This window comes from Artemia franciscana, unplaced genomic scaffold, assembly GCF_032884065.1.
Source record: "Artemia franciscana unplaced genomic scaffold, ASM3288406v1 PGA_scaffold_168, whole genome shotgun sequence".
NCBI lineage: Eukaryota > Metazoa > Arthropoda > Branchiopoda > Anostraca > Artemiidae > Artemia > Artemia franciscana.
The window spans coordinates 706,192-724,244 of NW_027062638.1; the positions used below are offsets into that span (position 1 = coordinate 706,192).

At 35.4% G+C, this 18,053-nt stretch overlaps 1 protein-coding gene across 4 annotated transcripts in view; it reads left to right on the forward strand.

Moving 5' to 3' along the window:
* LOC136041348 (heparan-sulfate 6-O-sulfotransferase 2-like) overlaps nucleotides 1–17,037 on the forward strand; it is a 79,438-nt gene extending 62,401 nt beyond the window's left edge. For all 4 annotated transcript variants that reach the window (XM_065725992.1, XM_065725989.1, XM_065725990.1 and 1 more), the window contains exon 6: nucleotides 11,409–17,037. In XM_065725992.1, coding sequence (XP_065582064.1) covers nucleotides 11,409–11,926 — 518 coding nt within the window. In that variant the 3' untranslated portion in view covers nucleotides 11,927–17,037. The remainder of the gene's footprint in view (nucleotides 1–11,408) is intronic.
* The last annotated feature ends 1,016 nt before the right edge of the window (nucleotides 17,038–18,053 follow it).

Here is an 18,053-nt window from a genome sequence, read left to right on the forward strand (position 1 = left end):
ACCGTCAAAGCAAAAATGACGACAACTAATTTCATAACGTCGGTCAACACAGAAACATGACGTCACCTGATCCACAGACAGACAGACAGACAACTTATTTTTATATATATAGATATATATATATATATATATATATATATATATATATATATATATATATATATATATATATATATATATATATACTAGCTGTTGGGGTGGCGCTTCGCGCCACCCCAACACCTAGTTGGTGGGGGCGCTTCGCGCCCCCCCCAAGCCCCCCCGCGCGCGTAAGTCGTTACGCGCCATATTAGTTACGCGCCATATTAGTTACGCGCCATTGTAGTTGTGTCCCTGTGTCCCACCTGTGAATATAGATAGATTTATATATGTGTTTCAAACTACGTAAAAATTGCGAATATACAACATTCTTGGCTTTCCCATTGTCTGTCCATATACAAAGCCGTATGTACTAATAATGACGTCATATGCAAACGTTCTTTTTACAAACAAACAAACATGCATACACACAACTCGTTTTTATATAGATAGATAGATAGATAGATACAATACAAATTAACTACGTAAAACTTGTGAATATACAACAGTCTGTTCCGAAATACAACTAACTTCGTAAAACTTGAGAATATACAACATTCTTCGCTGTCCAATTCTCGCTGCATATAAATAGATTGTCAGGTTTACCGACCCTCGAACATGCAACGTACAATTGTCCATGGGAAAAACAATCAGTATTAAGATCAATACCACATTTTTCTAATGATTGACCTTGAGCTTTGTTAATGGTGATTGCAAATGCTAATCGAATTGGGAATTGCAATCTTTTAAATTGAAAAGGCAGATCTGTTGGAATCATGGGAATGCGAGGAATAAGAACAGCCTCACCCTCAAAAGGCCCTGTCAGGATTGTGGCCTCTATTAGGTTTTCCATTGTTTTTTTTACGGCAAGTCGAGTGCCATTGCAAAGCTTTGGTGGGTTTATGTTACGTAACAATATTATTGGTACGCCTATTTTTAGTTGTAGCACGTGTGGTGGAAACCCTGAAAGATCTATGGAATTTAAAAATTCAGATGGATAATTAACCGCTTCATTTGGTTCCAAAACTGTGTCGACTGACTTGTAAAGGACTGCCTGGTCTTGAATCTTGGTCAAAACAATATTGTTGATTTCGTGGACGTCTATATTCTTGGGTGCGAGAATCGCTCTTTCACTTAGCCATTTATTATTTTTATAATTTTTTAGAATATTCGGAAATATATTTTCAATCAATTCATTTTTGGACGTCACTAAATTACAGAAATCAGCAGGTAGTTGTATACGTCCTGAAATTGAGTCTACTGGGAGCTTTCCGTTTCCCATTGCTAGCAATTGATCTGAAAATGTTTGACCAGAGTCATCGTTTTGCAATCGGACACGCATATTTGTAGTTAATTTTAATGTTTTTACGTGTGCCCATAAATTAGAATTTTTCAGGCAAGCATTCATTTCGTCTGCAGGAGTTGATCTAGGTATTATAGGTAATGTTTGCCTGAAATCTCCTGCAAGCAATATTAATGTGCTGCCAAAGGGTTTCGAATTCCCTCTTAAATCTTTCAAGCATTGATCCAGAGCCTCGAGCGATTTTTTGTGTGCCATTGTGCACTCATCCCAAATAATAAGTTTGCATTGCTGCAATACTTTACCCATCCCAGATGATTTGGAAATATTGCACGTGGGAGTTTCTGTAGAATGCAAGTTCAGAGGCAATTTCAAAGCGGAATGAGCAGTTCTTCCACCAGGCAGCAATGTTGCGGCTATTCCGGACGACGCAATTGCCAACGCTATATCATTTTTAGATCGAATTGATGCCAGAATCAGTTTTATCACAAACGTTTTACCAGTACCTCCTGGCGCATCCAAAAAGAAAATTTCTCCAACGTTGTTATCGACACAATGCATTATCGTATCATAAATGTCTTTTTGTTCCGACGTTAACTTGGAAATGTTATTTTGTACATACGACAATAGATCACTCGTACTGTAACTTTGTTCACGATCCAATTCTACACATGTCGAAACAGCAGCGATACGGTTAGGTGAAGGCATTCCCAAACCCTGAAGAGGTTTGTTTGCCATACTTATGCAAATATCTTCTATAACAACTAAAGTGTAGTTATAAATTTCTGGTGTAAAATCAAAAGTCATGTCTGACGTCTCTAACTGTTTTCGATGAAGTATATCTTCGGACATTTTTGACTTATATTTTTCCCATAACTCTGTAGGAGCTGATGGAGAGCAAGTTGTTAAAATGATGCCAAACAATGCACGAATTTGACTTGGGGTTGACGTTTCGCACGCGTCATTGATGCAGTTATCCCAGTGTTGGTCATTCTCCAATAAATTCAGAGCTTGGCATGCACTACGGTAAGTGTCATGTATAGTACCATTTACAGTCCTCAAATACTCAAAGGATGTCGGACCGGGTACATTCACCAAAAGCAGGCGTAGAAAGAAGCATTCATGTTGATTGGGGTGAACGGTGTAGAGTCTTCCTATCGTGGTATCTTTGAAGATGGTAGGTTGGCCGTCGACTGACTTACCCTGTTTTCGACGTTCAAATACTTTATTTTTAGTATTCCACGTGTAATACGAAGGCACTTCAGTATACAGCAGTCTTTTCGCAAAAGAATCATTTTTGCAAAGCGAAAAAAAAGCTGTTAATGTTGTATCCGGTGGATTCAGGACTCTTTGTTGCACGTTGGTTTCCGTGAAATAAACACGTTGACCATTCTGTAAATGTACCGCTAAGTGAACAACAGCTGGACTACGTTCATGTATCGGAAATGAAAGAATTCGCCAAACAGCTTCATTACTGCTTATGTATCTTCCAGCCTGATATTCTACGATTTCATCGAAATCTTTGATTTCGGACTGCAAGCCAAAAACTGCCATGTCACTGCCTTTGTTGACGTATTTACATATATATTTTATTGCCTTTACGGAGTTACAGTATTCAACGTTTATATGTGCATTAAATGTTTTGGATAATAAAGGGGAATATGGAACAACCCACTGGTTATCTACTTCGATGGTGGTACCGTTACGCTTCTTTATTATTGCTGTTTTACCGCCATCTTCAGTAGATCTTCTTCTATATTGTGGGTAACCATCATTGCCAGTAATTGTTGTGGGTACTAAAAGTCGAGGATATTGCTTTGTGCACCTTCCTTTGGCCATGCATGGTGAATTTTCGTTCAGTGCACCGCAAGGTCCATGTATCATATTTTTTACAATAATATCATGTAACCCCTTATCGACATTTTTATCAGGTATTTCAGCGGAAATCACATCATCAATTTCGTTTGAAGTAATTTTTTTATGTAGCCAGATTAGTATATGTGCGTGTGGCAAACCTCGTTTTTGCCATTCCACTGAGTACATCCAGCATCGCACTGACCCAAACACTTCATGTTTTACAAGGTAGTTTATCAGTGATTTCAACTTTTGCCGGAAGACACGTGCCGTAATGTCATGCCTATGAACCGCCGATTGTCCTTGAAGTAAAAGCTGCAGTATCTCGTCCCAAGATTGATTACATGTAAATGTAATAAATAAATCTGGACGACCATAGAGACGAACATACGCAATAGCATCTTGAGCATATTCATGCATATGACGTGGACTGCCAGCATATGACGAAGGTAAAATTGTTAATCTTCCAACGTTTGTGGTATTACCGTCATTTATAACTGCATCTCGCAAATGAATGTATTGTTCAGAGCGGAGCTTGGTCTGATTCAGGCGGATATATAGCAAACGTTCTGATTCAATTTTTGCATACATATCCACGACAAATTGGTGAAACAATTCACGGCATTTTAAAATATAATTTTCTTCATCCTGCCGAATCATTAGTCTATAGGAATAATAATGCATTGCACTGCATTTCTTATTCATTTCTTTGTTAGTGGCTGGATTCATCAATTTAATATTAAAGTGATAGCCGTCGGCTCCATCCCAAAAAATGATAGGATATTGTAGGGCATCGTAGCATCGATGAGTTTCAGCAATTCTTAACAACTGGGCGTTTCGCTTATGTAGAATAATATCTCGAGGTAAAAACTGATCACCGACCATAACGATTGCCACTTCGTCGATAGTCGGAGCATTGTATCTACGCACATGTTGGCCAGGAGGCGTTTTGTCAGCGGAAATAACAATTTTATGAGTATCAGTAGGCATCAAATCGATGGCTGTTTTGAACAGACGCACTAAATTATTATTTTCGTGGAAAAGATGTTGCAATTGGGAAACGATTGTCCTTTCAACGTTGGGAGAAATTTCGCAACGTGCATTCAATTCAGAATTTCTATCACTGATGAAGTACAATTGTAAAAATTTATGATTCTCGCCTAATAATGGTAGAAGGGACCCTGCTTTATGATAAATTTGCCCTTTTACTTTAAAAGTAGACATAAATTGATCTGGATTTTCGATTTGGGCTCCAAACGACGTCATTTGGAAACATGAGTTGTATTGTCTGATTTTTGACAAAAAACGCTTAGATTCTGACGTAGTTCCAGTAAGGAAAGTCTTCAATGGCTCTGGTGGTGCAGCCAATAGAGGAAGTTTAACTTTTCCTGAGGCGCAACACATTCCCATTGTTTCACCATTGAATTTCAAGGCCTTGCAATAGGGACAAATTTTGGACATTGTCCCGATTTGAACACAGCTACTCAAGCTATAATCATCGACTGGGTTGTACCTGAATGCCAGGCGATAACTTTCAGATTGCTCTGATTCCTCGGCACGCTTTCTTTTCTTACTTTCTCTATCAGCAGCAAGCCTGATTTCCTGCTGGTCTTTTGATTCCTCGGCACGCTTTCTTTTCTTACTTTCTCTATCAGCAGCAAGCCTGATTTCTTGCTGTTCTTGTAATTCCTCGGCCCGCCTTCTTTTTTCACATTCTGTTTTAGCAGCAAGTCTGCTTCTGCGTTGCTCTGGTAGTTCCTCGGCATGCTTTCTTTTTTCACTTTCTCTTTTAGCAGCAAGTCTGCTTTCGCGTTGCTCTGGTAGTTCCTCGGCATGCTTTCTTTTTTCACATTCTCTTTTAGCAGCAAGTCTGCTTCTGCGTTGCTCTGGTAGTTCCTCGGCATGCTTTCTTTTTTCACATTCTCTTTTAGCAGCAAGTCTGCTTCTGCGTTGCTCTGGTAGTTCCTCGGCATGCTTTCTTTTTTCACTTTCTCTTTTAGCAGCAAGTCTGCTTTCGCGTTGCTCTGGTAGTTCCTCGGCATGCTTTCTTTTTTCACATTCTCTTTTAGCAGCAAGTCTGCTTCTGCGTTGCTCTGGTAGTTCCTCGGCATGCTTTCTTTTTTCACATTCTCTTTTAGCAGCAAGTCTGCTTCTGCGTTGCTCTGGTAGTTCCTCGGCATGCTTTCTTTTTTCACTTTCTCTTTTAGCAGCAAGTCTGCTTTCGCGTTGCTCTGGTAGTTCCTCGGCACGCTTTCTTTTCTGACTTTCTCTATCACCAGCAAGTTTTCTGGCATAGACTCTTTGAGCATCTTCATCAGTCATTATAAACTTAAGCATTAATAGAATTCTACACGAACATCCGTCTTATATAACTTGAATGACGTCACGCCTTCAAAGCAAAAATGATGCCTTCAAAGCAAAAATGATGGCAGCTAATTTCATGACGTCAGCCGAAACATGACGGCGAACATATGTCTTATATAACTTGAATGACGTCACCTTCAAAGCAAAAATGACGGCAACTAATTTCATGACGTCAGCCGAAACATGACGTCACCTGACAGATCCATCCACACATCCATCCACACATCCACAGACAGACAACTTATTTTTATATATATAGAAGATAGATAGATATATATAAATAAGTTGTCTGTGCGTGTGTGGGTCTGTCTGTCGGGTGACGTCATGTTTGTGTGTCGACTGACGTCATGTTTTCAACTGACGAAATTACAGACCGGGACATCGGGACACAAATGACGACCGGGACACCGGCACATAGGGAATATAAATGACGACACTCAAAGAGAAAGCGACCGGGACAAAAGGAATGTTCGATTAGCAATCACCATCAACAAAGCACCGGGACACAAATGACGACTGGGACACAGGGAGTATAAATGATGACCAGGACATAAGTAAAAAAAAACTAAAAACTAATAAAAAAGCTAAAAAACTAAAAAAACTAAAAAAGAAAAAAAATAAAAAAATAAAAAAATAAAAAAGGAAAAAAATGAAAAATAAAGGAGAAAAACAAAACTAAAAAAACGAATGTATATACAGACCGGGACACCGGGATACAAATGACGACCGGGACACAGGGAATATAAATGACGACCGGGACACAGGGACACAACTACAACGGGGACGCCGGGGGGCACAGGGGGATATAAATGACGACCGGGACACCGGAACACAAGGAATGTAAATGACGCCCGGGACATTCAAAGAGAAATCACAGACTGGGACACCGGGACACAAATGACGACCGGGACACAGGGAATATAAATGACGACCGGGACACAGGGACACAACTACAAGGGGGACGCTGGGGGGCACAGGGGGATTTATAAATGACGACGGCGACACAGGGAATGGTCGATTAGCAATCACCATCAACAAAGCTCAAGGGCAATCATTAGAATCATGAGGTATAGATCTGAATACGGATTGTTTTCCCATGGACCATTATATGTTGCATGTTCAAGAGTCGGTAAACCTGACAATCTATTTATATGCACAGACAATGGGACAGCAAAGAATGTTGTATATTCGCAAGTTTTACGTAGTTAAAAACATATATATATATATATATATATATATATATATATATATATATATATATATATATATATATATATATATATATATATATATGTATATATATGTATATATATGTATATATTCACAGGTGGGACATAGGGACACAAGTACAATGGCGCGTAACTAATATGGCGCGTAACGACTTACGCGCGCGTTTTGGGGTGGCGCGAAGCGCCACCCCAACAGCTAGTATATAAATAAGTTGTCTGTGTGTGTGTGTGTCTGTCGAGTGACGTCATTTTTGTGTGTCGACTGACGTCATGTTTTCGACTGACGAAATTACAGACCGGGACATCGGGACACAAATGACGACCGGGACACCGGCACATAGGGAATATAAATGACGACTGGGACACTCAAAGAGAAAGCGACCGGGACACAAGGAATGTTCGATTAGCAATCACCATCAACAAAGCACCGGGACACAAATGACGACCGGAACACAGGGAGTATAAATGACGACCAGGACATAAGTAAAAAAAAAACTAAAAAAACTAAAAAAAAGGTAAAAACTAAAAAAAAAATAAAAAGAAAAAAAAACAACTAAAAACTAATAAAAAAACTAAAAAAGCTAAAAAACTAAAAAAGAAAAAAAGGAAAAAAACGAAAAATAAAGGAGAAAAACAAAACTAAAAAAATAAAAATAAAAAAAAAACTAAAAAGAAAAAAAGGGGAAAAATACAAAAATTTATTTCTTCATATACCATTTCAAAAACGAATGTATATACAGACCGGGACACCGGGATACAAATGACGACCGGGACACAGGGCATATAAATGACGACCGGGACACAGGGACACAACTACAACGGGGACGCCGGGGGGCACAGGGGGATATATAAATGACGACGGGGACACAGGGAATGTTCGATTAGCAATCACCATCAACAAAGCTCAAGGGCAATCATTAGAATCATGAGGTATTACTAAAAAACTAAAAAAAAGGTAAAAAACTAAAAACTAAAAAAAGACCAATTCAAAAACGAATGTATACACAGACCGGGACACCGGGACACAAATAACGACCGGGACACAAGGAATATAAATGACGCCCTGGACACTCAAAGAGAAATCACAGACTGGGACACCGGGACACTGTGAATATAAATGACGACCGGGACACAGGGACACAACTACAACGGGGACGCCAGGGGGCACAGGGGGATATATAAATGACGACGGCGACACAGGGAATGGTCGATTAGCAATCACCATCAACAAAGCTCAAGGGCAATCATTAGAATCATGAGGTATAGATCTGAATACGGATTGTTTTCCTATGGACCATTATATATTGCATGTTCAAGAGTCGGTAAACCTGACAATCTATTTATATGCACAGACAATGGGACAGCAAAGAATGTTGTATATTCGCAAGTTTTACGTAGTTAAAAACATATATATATATATATATATATATATATATATATATATATATATATATATATATATATATATATATATATATATATATATATATATATATATATATATATATCTATATATATAAAAATAAGTTGTCTGTGGATCTGTGGATCGTGGATCAGGTGACGTCACCTGAAAAAACTGGATCAGGTGACGTCAAAACTGAAAAAACTAAAAAAAGACAAAAACTACAAAAAAAAACTAAAAACTAATAAAAAAAATAAAAAAGCCAAAAAACTAAAAAAACTAAAAAAAGGCAAAAACTACAAAAAAAACTAAAAACTAATAAAAAAGCTAAAAAACTAAAAAAACTAAAAAAAGGCAAAAACTACAAAAAAACTAAAAACTAATAAAAAAAATAAAAAAGCTAAAAAACTAAAAAAACTAAAAAAACTAAAAAAAGGTAATATATAAATGACGACGGGGACAGAGGGAATGTTTGATTAGCAAACACCATCAACAAAGCTCAAGGGCAATCATTAGAATCATGAGGTATAACTAAAAACACTAAAAAAAGGTAAAAAACTAAAAACTAAAAAAAGACCAATTCAAAAACGAATGTATATACAGACCGGGAAACCGGGACACAAATGACGACCGGGACAACTTGACACAAGGAATATAAATGACGCCCGGGACACTCAAAGAGAAATCACAGACTAGGACACCGGGACAAAAATGACGACCGGGACACAGGGAATATAAATGACGACCGGGACACAGGGACACAACTACAACGGGGACGCCGGGGGGCACAGGGGGATATATAAATGACGACGGCGACACAGGGAATGGTCGATTAGCAATCACCATCAACAAAGCTCAAGGGCAATCATTAGAATCATGAGGTATAGATCTGAATACGGATTGTTTTCCCATGGACCATTATATGTTGCATGTTCAAGAGTCGGTTAACCTGACAATCTATATGCACAGACAATGGGAAAGCCAAGATTGTTGTATATTCGCAAGTTTTACGTAGGTTGAAACACATATATAAATCTATCTATATTCACAGGTGGGACACAGGGACACAACTACAATGGCGCGTAACTAATATGGCGCGTAACGACTTACGCGCGCGGGGGGGCTTGGGGGGTTGCGAAGCACCCTTCCAACTAGGTGTTGGGGTGGCGCGAAGCGCCACCCCAACAGCTAGTTTATATATCTATATATATAAAAATAAGTTGTCTGTCTGTGGATGGATGGATGGATGGATGTGTCAGGTGACGTCACCTGAAAAAACTGGATTAGGTGACGTCAAAACTGAAAAAACTAAAAAAAGGCAAAAACTACAAAAAAAAACTAAAAACTAATAAAAAAAATAAAAAAGCTAAAAAACTAAAAAAACTATAAAGGTAAAAACCAATAAAAAACTAAAAAAAAACTGAAAAAACTAAAAAAAGGCAAAAACTACAAAAAAAAACTAAAAACTAATAAAAAAAGTAAAAAAGCTAAAAAACTAAAAAAACTAAAAAAACTAAAAAAAGGTAAAAAACTAAAAAAAATAAAAAATAAAAAAAAACTAAAAAAAAGGAAAAAACTGAAAAATAAGCTAAAATAAAGGTAAAAACCAATAAAAAACTAAAAAAAAAAAGGAAAAAACTAATAAATGACGACACTCAAAGAGAAAGCGACCAGGACAAAAGGAATGTTCGATTAGCAATCAACAAAGCACCGGGACACAGGGAGTATTAATGACGACCAGGACATAAGTAAAAAAAAAAAAACTATCTATATATATAAAAACTAAAAAAAATAAAAAATAAAAAAAAACTAAAAAAAAGGAAAAAAACTGAAAAATAAGCTAAAATAAAGGTAAAAACCAATAAAAAACTAAAAAAAAAGGAAAAAACTAATAAATGACGACACTCAAAGAGAAAGCGACCAGGACAAAAGGAATGTTCGATTAGCAATCAACAAAGCACCGGGACACAGGGAGTATAAATGACGACCAGGACATAAGTAAAAAAAAAAAAACTATCTATATATATAAAAATAAGTTGTTTGTGGATCTGTGGATCGTGGATCAGGTGACGTCACCTGAAAAAACTGGATCAGGTGACGTCAAAACTGAAAAAACTAAAAAAAGGCAAAAACTACAAAAAAAACTAAAAACTAATAAAAAAAATAAAAAAGCTAAAAAACTAAAAAAACTAAAAAAAGGCAAAAACTACAAAAAAAAACTAAAAACTAATAAAAAAGCTAAAAAACTAAAAAAACTAAAAAAAAGGCAAAAACTACAAAAAAACTAAAAACTAATAAAAAAAATAAAAAAGCTAAAAAACTAAAAAAACTAAAAAAAGGTAAAAAACTAAAAAATAAATAACGACCGGGACACAGGGACACAACTACAACGGGGACACCGGGGGAAACAGGGGGATATAAATGACGACCGGGACAAAAAAACTAAAAAGAAATAAAAACTAAAAACTAATAAAAAAAACTAAAAAATCTAAAAATCTAAATAAGCTAAAAAAGAAAAAAAAAGGAAAAAAATAAAGGAGAAAAACAAAACTAAAAAACGAATGTATATACAGACCGGGACACCGGGATACAAATGATGACCGGGACCCGGGACACAGGGAATATAAATGACGACCGGGACACAGGGACACAACTACAACGGGGACACCGGGGGAAACAGGGGGATAACCTGACAATCTATTTATATGCAAAGACAATGGGACAGCAAAGAATGTTGTATATTCGCAAGTTTTACGTAGTTAAAACCATATATATATATATATCTATATTCACAGGTGGGACATAGGGACACAACTACAATGGCGCGTAACTATTATGGCGCGTAACGACTTACGCGCGCGGGGGGGCTTGGGGGGGGCGCGAAGCGCCCCCACCAACTAGGTGTTGGGGTGGCGCGAAGCGCCACCCCAACAGCTAGTATATATATATATATATATATATGTATATATATATATATATATATATATATATATATATATATATATATATATATATATATATATATATATATATATATATATATATTATAAATACATATATTCTCTCCCCCTCCCACTCTTTTTCTTTCTTCACTTATTTTTCTTTCCAGCTCATTCTCACAATCTTTATGGATTTTCTTTTTCATTTCATTATGTCGATTCTTTCACGATTATTGTTTCAGGTGAGAGATGGACTAATGTAACATTGGAGAATTTCATGTCTTGTCCGTATAATTTGGCAATCAATCGGCAAACAAGAATGTTAGCAGACCTGAAATTAGTTGGGTGCTACAATATGTCAGCCATGAGTAAAACTCAAAGGGACAGAATAGTGCTGGCCAGTGCTAAACTCAACTTGTCAAATATGCCATTCTTAGGTTTAACTGAGAAACAGCAAATGAGTCAATACATATTTGAAAGAACATTTAAAATGAAATTTCTCGTACCCTTTGAGCAGCATAATGTGACTGTGAGTAGTCAAACTTTAAAACTGATTTCAGAAAGGGAAAAGAAGATGGTGCTGGAATTAAACAATCTTGATGTGGAGTTATATGAATATGCTTTGAAATTATTCAATTACCGATTTTCAAAACTTAAAAGTCTTGATACAGATTTCGAAGCTCATTATCAAAACATAATTAGTTCTAATGGTCAAAATTTTACGTGGGACTCCCTTTATGACGAAGATGCAGACGCCTGATTCCGCTTTGTTCTAACGTAAAAAATTGAGAAATAAGTATATTATTAAAAAAAATTATGAAAGGGTTTTATTTCAAAGTGCATTAAAAATTAATAGACTTATTAAAAAAATCAACCCTCTCTTTTTCTTCCTCTCTCTGTGCGATTCTCTCTTTCATTTTAATTATGACTAGAGGATATTTTATTTATCATAACTTGATGTTATTTATAACTTCACGCTTCCGTTTAATGTCTCGTACTGGATACTAAGAAATTTTTCTGTCAAGTATCATCTCGACTACGCCTACCTCTTCTTCATAACAACCTTTAAACGGCTACACAATATTCTTTGAGGATTTAGTCCTCTAAACCGACAAATTTAAATAAATGAAAATACTGATAAAATTGATGATTTCCAATTTTTAATATTGATTCAAGTGCGATGTGCTGCTGGATTTGTGAAATAGATGGCAAATTACCGAAGATATTAAATTGAGCTGTATGATGGATTTGCATTTTCCATTGGCACGTTTTTTAACGTGCCAATGGAAATTGGCAACGTTTTCTAACGTCCAATGGGATTGGATTCTTCTGCAACGATCATGATCAAGGTTTTAAGTTTCTTATTCCCAAAATCTCTTACTCACTTTTAGCTAGTAAATATTTATTTTACTCGAAAATTAATATAAACTCACTAATAGGTCCGAATACTACATTTGCTTGGATTTTATTGGGAACAATGAAGTCATGTTTGCTGACGCGTTTGAAAATAAAGTAGTTCACGCGTTCAGTGTAATCGTGCCTCTGTCTCAAGGGGGGGGGGGGTACTCCCTTCTGAAATTGGTTACATGTACCTCTCAGACCTGGAGTAGTTTAAAAATATTGTCCAAAAACAATTTCCCCGCCTTTAACTATCTTTGTTACTAAGCTTGTAGGCACTTCACTTTGGTTATAATTTGTTGACCAATTTTTAATTAAAAGATGGTAAGTTCAGCAACATGGCTCAATCTATCGTGGCTCTCATCTGTCTCTACATCTGTCATGGCTCGAAGCTGATGTGCCGTAAGAAATTGTATTGTAAATGGAATAAGAGTTTCTGAAGGATGTACATGTAAAAAGAAAATGCTCCAATTGAAAATATAACTAATATTTAATCAGGATTTCCCCTGATCAGGGTTGTTTTTTCACATGAAAAAAATTTTAGCAAAAATCGTAGTTTGTTAATATCATGTGCGTCCATCATAAATTTTGTTTCAATTATTAGGATTTATTTTGTTTAAGCTTGAAGCAAAATCTGCGAACAATTTTTGTTTGATTTCAGATAAAAAACGGGCTTTTTTTCAGTTCATTAATAGATGAAAACAATAATAACCAAAATAATTTTTTATTGTTGCATGGGCCTTATCTTGCCTCGCAAAAAGTATGAATGGGAAAAGACTGTGCGTTTTCTAGTCTGATTCCAAGCTGAATTGATTGGAAATTGTGTTTTTATATTCAAAAATTGTTGGGAAGATGGAATTTCCTTCGCCAAGCAAAGTTAGAAGGGTGAAATCTTCAATTTTGTAAATTTTCGAGGCGCGTTCCACTAAGCCTGAGTAGGAGATTCAAGATGCCTAATAGATTTGACTGTTTTTCGTAGACATATGGTATTCTTCATTTTGCCCATCTTGATATCATTCTTTTATTATGTTTTATTTTTGTTTCGGTTCTTTTGTTTTTTCTGTTTTATATGAATATTCTTTGGTTCATGTAACAAACCTTTCTTTAGCTTGAAATTTGTTCTTATTGACCTTTAAGTTGCTGCTTTTTGGCTGTCTTAATGTTTTGAGTCACAAGACTCGGCTCTTCTTTTGATAATGTGTTGGATTTTTGATAATTTTTGAAAAAAGTTATAATCATTTTATCATTGCTCTTTTGCTTTATTTTTCGCTTTTTTCCTAAAGGTTGCTATTAACTTTTTGATTAGCCAAATCTCTTATTAGTATTCTGATGTTCCTAATTTCACTTTCTAATATTTTTATTTTGGTATATCTTCTATCATGTCTGATGTATTTTTCGTATTGTACTTTCCGGGTATCTCTGTTTCTTTGTTTTATTACAAAATGACCATACTAAGATTTCTTTTTTGGGGGTTTTCTGATTTTTCAGGTACTATTTACTTTCTTGAACTGCCAAATCCAAAGGGGAGAACTATGATCACAAGTAAAATGTAGATCAATGATTAATAATGAGATTAAAAATAATAGTTTTAACCACAGTATGTTGTTGATTTTTGGAGTGTAATAAAAATAATGTGCTTCGACGGAAAACGACAGGAAACTAATTATGGTGGAAAATTAATCCTTTGATGAAGTTAGTAGATAATATTGTTATTCCTTGATTGACAAGGTGGATCTCTTACTAAAAAGTCATAAGCTGTATTATTTTGGATAGCTTTTGTTTTTGGAAACCATTATTACTGTTTTGGCAGTCTGTTTTTCCATATTATATCATATCATATTAACATGGATTTGTTCAATGATAATACAGTCAAACAATCGTGATATATGTTATCCTCAATACGCTAGTCCATTGCCACTTGAGCATTTAAAGTGTAAAATCCAATAACTATTTGTTTTTGTTGTAGTATCTGAGAATAATGTGAGCATCTGAAGGAATTACTGAAAAAAATTATGAGATCTAATTCAGAACACTTATAAATCCCTGTTTAACTCACTTCTAAAGGTGTCTTGCTTTAATCTACAGCTTTCCCTAATGGAACAATGTCTTACAGTCCACAAGTATTCCAGCCCAGTAATATCTAATAGCCCAGTTACTTTTATTTCACGCCTGTCGTCTGACAGACTCTTTGACTAGAATATATACAAAACATGTAATATTTATAAATGTAATATACACAGGATGTTAGTGAGACAAGATCCAAAATGCCTTTAGAGACCCTTTCAAGTCAGAAACATGCATTTTAATTTATTATTATTATTTTCTAATTGTAATTTTTTTTTCAAATACAAAATTCACAATAGCAACCGTTTTGCATTCTCAGAATACGACATATCTTAATAAATCCCTGTTTAACCCACTTCTAAAGGTGTCTTGCTTTAATCTACAGCTTTCCCTAATGGAACAATGTCTTACACTCCACAAGTATTCCAGCCCAGTAATTCCTAATAGCCCAGTCTATGTATTGTCATTATATTTTATAGGGCTATTAGATAACCCCGCTAATATATTGCTTTATTATTTTACAGTAAAGCTAATCTTTTCTTTTTGCCGTCAGATTAGCGTTCATTCTTAAAATTATAAAACTAAAAAGAATAAATGTATTTAAAAGTTTGGGAATAATATACAAAACTTTTCATTTTGCTCCTTTAGGAGGTGGGGAGGTCGTGGCTCTAAATTTCACCCTAATGTATTAGGAATGAAATAAATATTTATCATTGTTGTTGGCAGATGAATGAATTAATATGCGAAAGAGCAACAATTATCAATTTATTCTTCATCTTCCCGAGGGGCTGCTAGTCCCTCCAGCCTCTTGTGGTACCTCTCATTTTGCAAAGCCCTGAGTAGTGAAATATCCAATAAACATATCTTGTAGCTAACAAAGTAAATACAATTTTACCAAGTTATTAATTAAAGTTTCACCACTGACACCTTGGTTTCACTGAGGCTGCTGGCCTTACCTGTGGTAAAACTCGCATTTAGAGTGGTTTCACCATTTTTCATACGCATTGATCTGCTGCATATGAAGACAAAATATAGTACACGTTCTAAGATAATGGAAACCGAAAGTAAAAACATAAGAAAAAGAACGAAAAATTTAGCTTAAGAAAGAAACAATGGAGAATACAAAGCAATTTAAGTGTATTTTAGTTAAAGTGTATTAAGTGTATTAAGTGTATTATATTAAGTGTTTACAGGGCAGCTTACTGCTTTAAAAAAAGAATAAAATTTAAAGTTATTTTTTTCCTATGAAGGGTGTTTTAAGCATGTGTTCTCGAATTACTATGTATTCAGGAGTGTCTTTAGATGATTATTCAAATGGTTTAAAATAGTAAAGCACCTTTTTTAGGGTATTTCTTTCAGTTTTTCAAAAAATTCAATTTTGGTTACAAAGGCATCCCAGTTCTAATTTATTTTGCTTGTTGTTTATCGGCAGTGTAATGGAACTTTATAGCAACGGTAACGAGAAAGAGTTTCAGGATCTGAACACTATAATAGTTTCAAGTGACAATTATAATTCTGAAACTGAATTCTCGCGTAAAATATCAAAATTATAAAATACGTTAAGGCGCAGCTATACTTGGGCACAATTAGATCTATCTGATAGATGTAAAGAGCATGATAAACGAAATTTAAAGTTTATTTTTGTTTTCTGCTTTGAAATAGAATCCTAAAAAGACCGTGGTTAGTCAAATATTTAAACAAATTATTCTAATCAGTCTCAAATTCACCACAGGTTAATTTTACTTCTTGTTTTTTAAGCACTTTTCAGAAACTGGATAAAACGCTTTGAAATATGATAACTTCTAAAATTGTTTTTCGAATAGGCTCCTGGAAATTACTAAAATGAAAAATAATAAAGTAGATAGTGCTCTTCAACAATTGTACAGAAGATAATGTCCATTATGACACGGTCTTATCGGTTTAATAACACTGCATTGTGTTATCGGTTTAATTATCATGCTACAAGGGAAAAAGTTGATTACACCTCCTAAAAATTGAAGTTCATAAGTTTGTAGTATGTCCCTAGAGAGAGGGGTCAGGTGGGTATGTGAAATTGCACCTGTATTACTATTCAGTACTATTTTCTGTGTGTGCCAATATTGCCTTTTATTCGTAAAAATTAGTAACTTACAATAGTCTTGTTTTGTTTGTACACTTGTTCAAGGGTGCCAATCGAGAAGGTGGACAATGCCATCCCCCCTTCGTAATATTTTAAATACACTTTGCCCACTATATTGTCGTGAATTGGCGCCCTTGCTCATGGTCACAGCATGAGCTACTTTTTTTCGATATTGTGTATTTTAATGAACCAGTTGCCAGTTTTATGCCAGTGCTACCAGTATTTGCCAGTAGAGCATTTGTTTTTTGTAACATTAGTAACTTTTAGAGTAAATGCCTGATTTTTTTAAATATTTTTCTTAGAAATTCATTTATCGCACATCATTATCGTTAGAAAGGTGAATGCTTCGTCGTTGGAATTATTGTTCAGGTTCAATATAATGATGGTTTGGAATCATTGTAAAGAAAATGAAAAAGAGAGCTGAAAACCTCTTTGATTTTTCAAAACTGAATGAACAGCGCACAAGCACTGTTAGCAATGCAAACTTGCAGTTCCCAACATGAACTACAAGGAATGTCACCTTTTTGCAAAATCTAAACACTTGGAATTATAGTGACAACTGATAAAAATAAAAACCATGAATCAACTTCACCCTTTAAAACTAATATCTAATAACAAAAACGACTCGCCTTCCACGGTTTTTTGCTTCTTCTTCTGGGTCCGAGATTGTTTAAGGTGAGGCATGTTGTGCCTTGTAAGTGAAAAGGATCAAAAAGGCTATAGTTAGGAGTTTGGGTTCTACAATGTGCAACCACATCTTCATAAGACGTGAAAAGTTTGCAGTTTCCTCTTTAATCGACTACACTTAATATTATTATTACTTGTGGCGTGACTCTGTAAGCTTAGCCAGGGTCGACCCAGCTCTAAATGGGTACCTGGAGAAATCTGGGGAAGGTAAACAGGAAGGGTGTGTGAAAGCACAGGATGGCTGACCCCCAACCCCCATTGCACTTCCTGGCTGAAGGGCCAAGAAACGGAGATCAGCACCGCCGGTACGGACTGTAAAGTCTAATGCCGTATCCTTTACCTACCTTTACCTTTATTATAAAAGTTTGCAGCTTCCTCTTAATTCGACTACACTTATTATTATTATTACTTATTATAATTACTCATTTATTATTATTGTTTATTATTATAAAAGTTTTCAGCTTTCTATTAATTCTACTACACTTGTTATTATTAATAGCTTGTAACATACATTTCCTAACAGATACACTTGTATCAGGTGAAGTAGCTTTGTATGTCTTTTACTATCCTTCTACACCGATCCTTTATGTAATTAAATAAAAAAAAAACTAATTTTTTT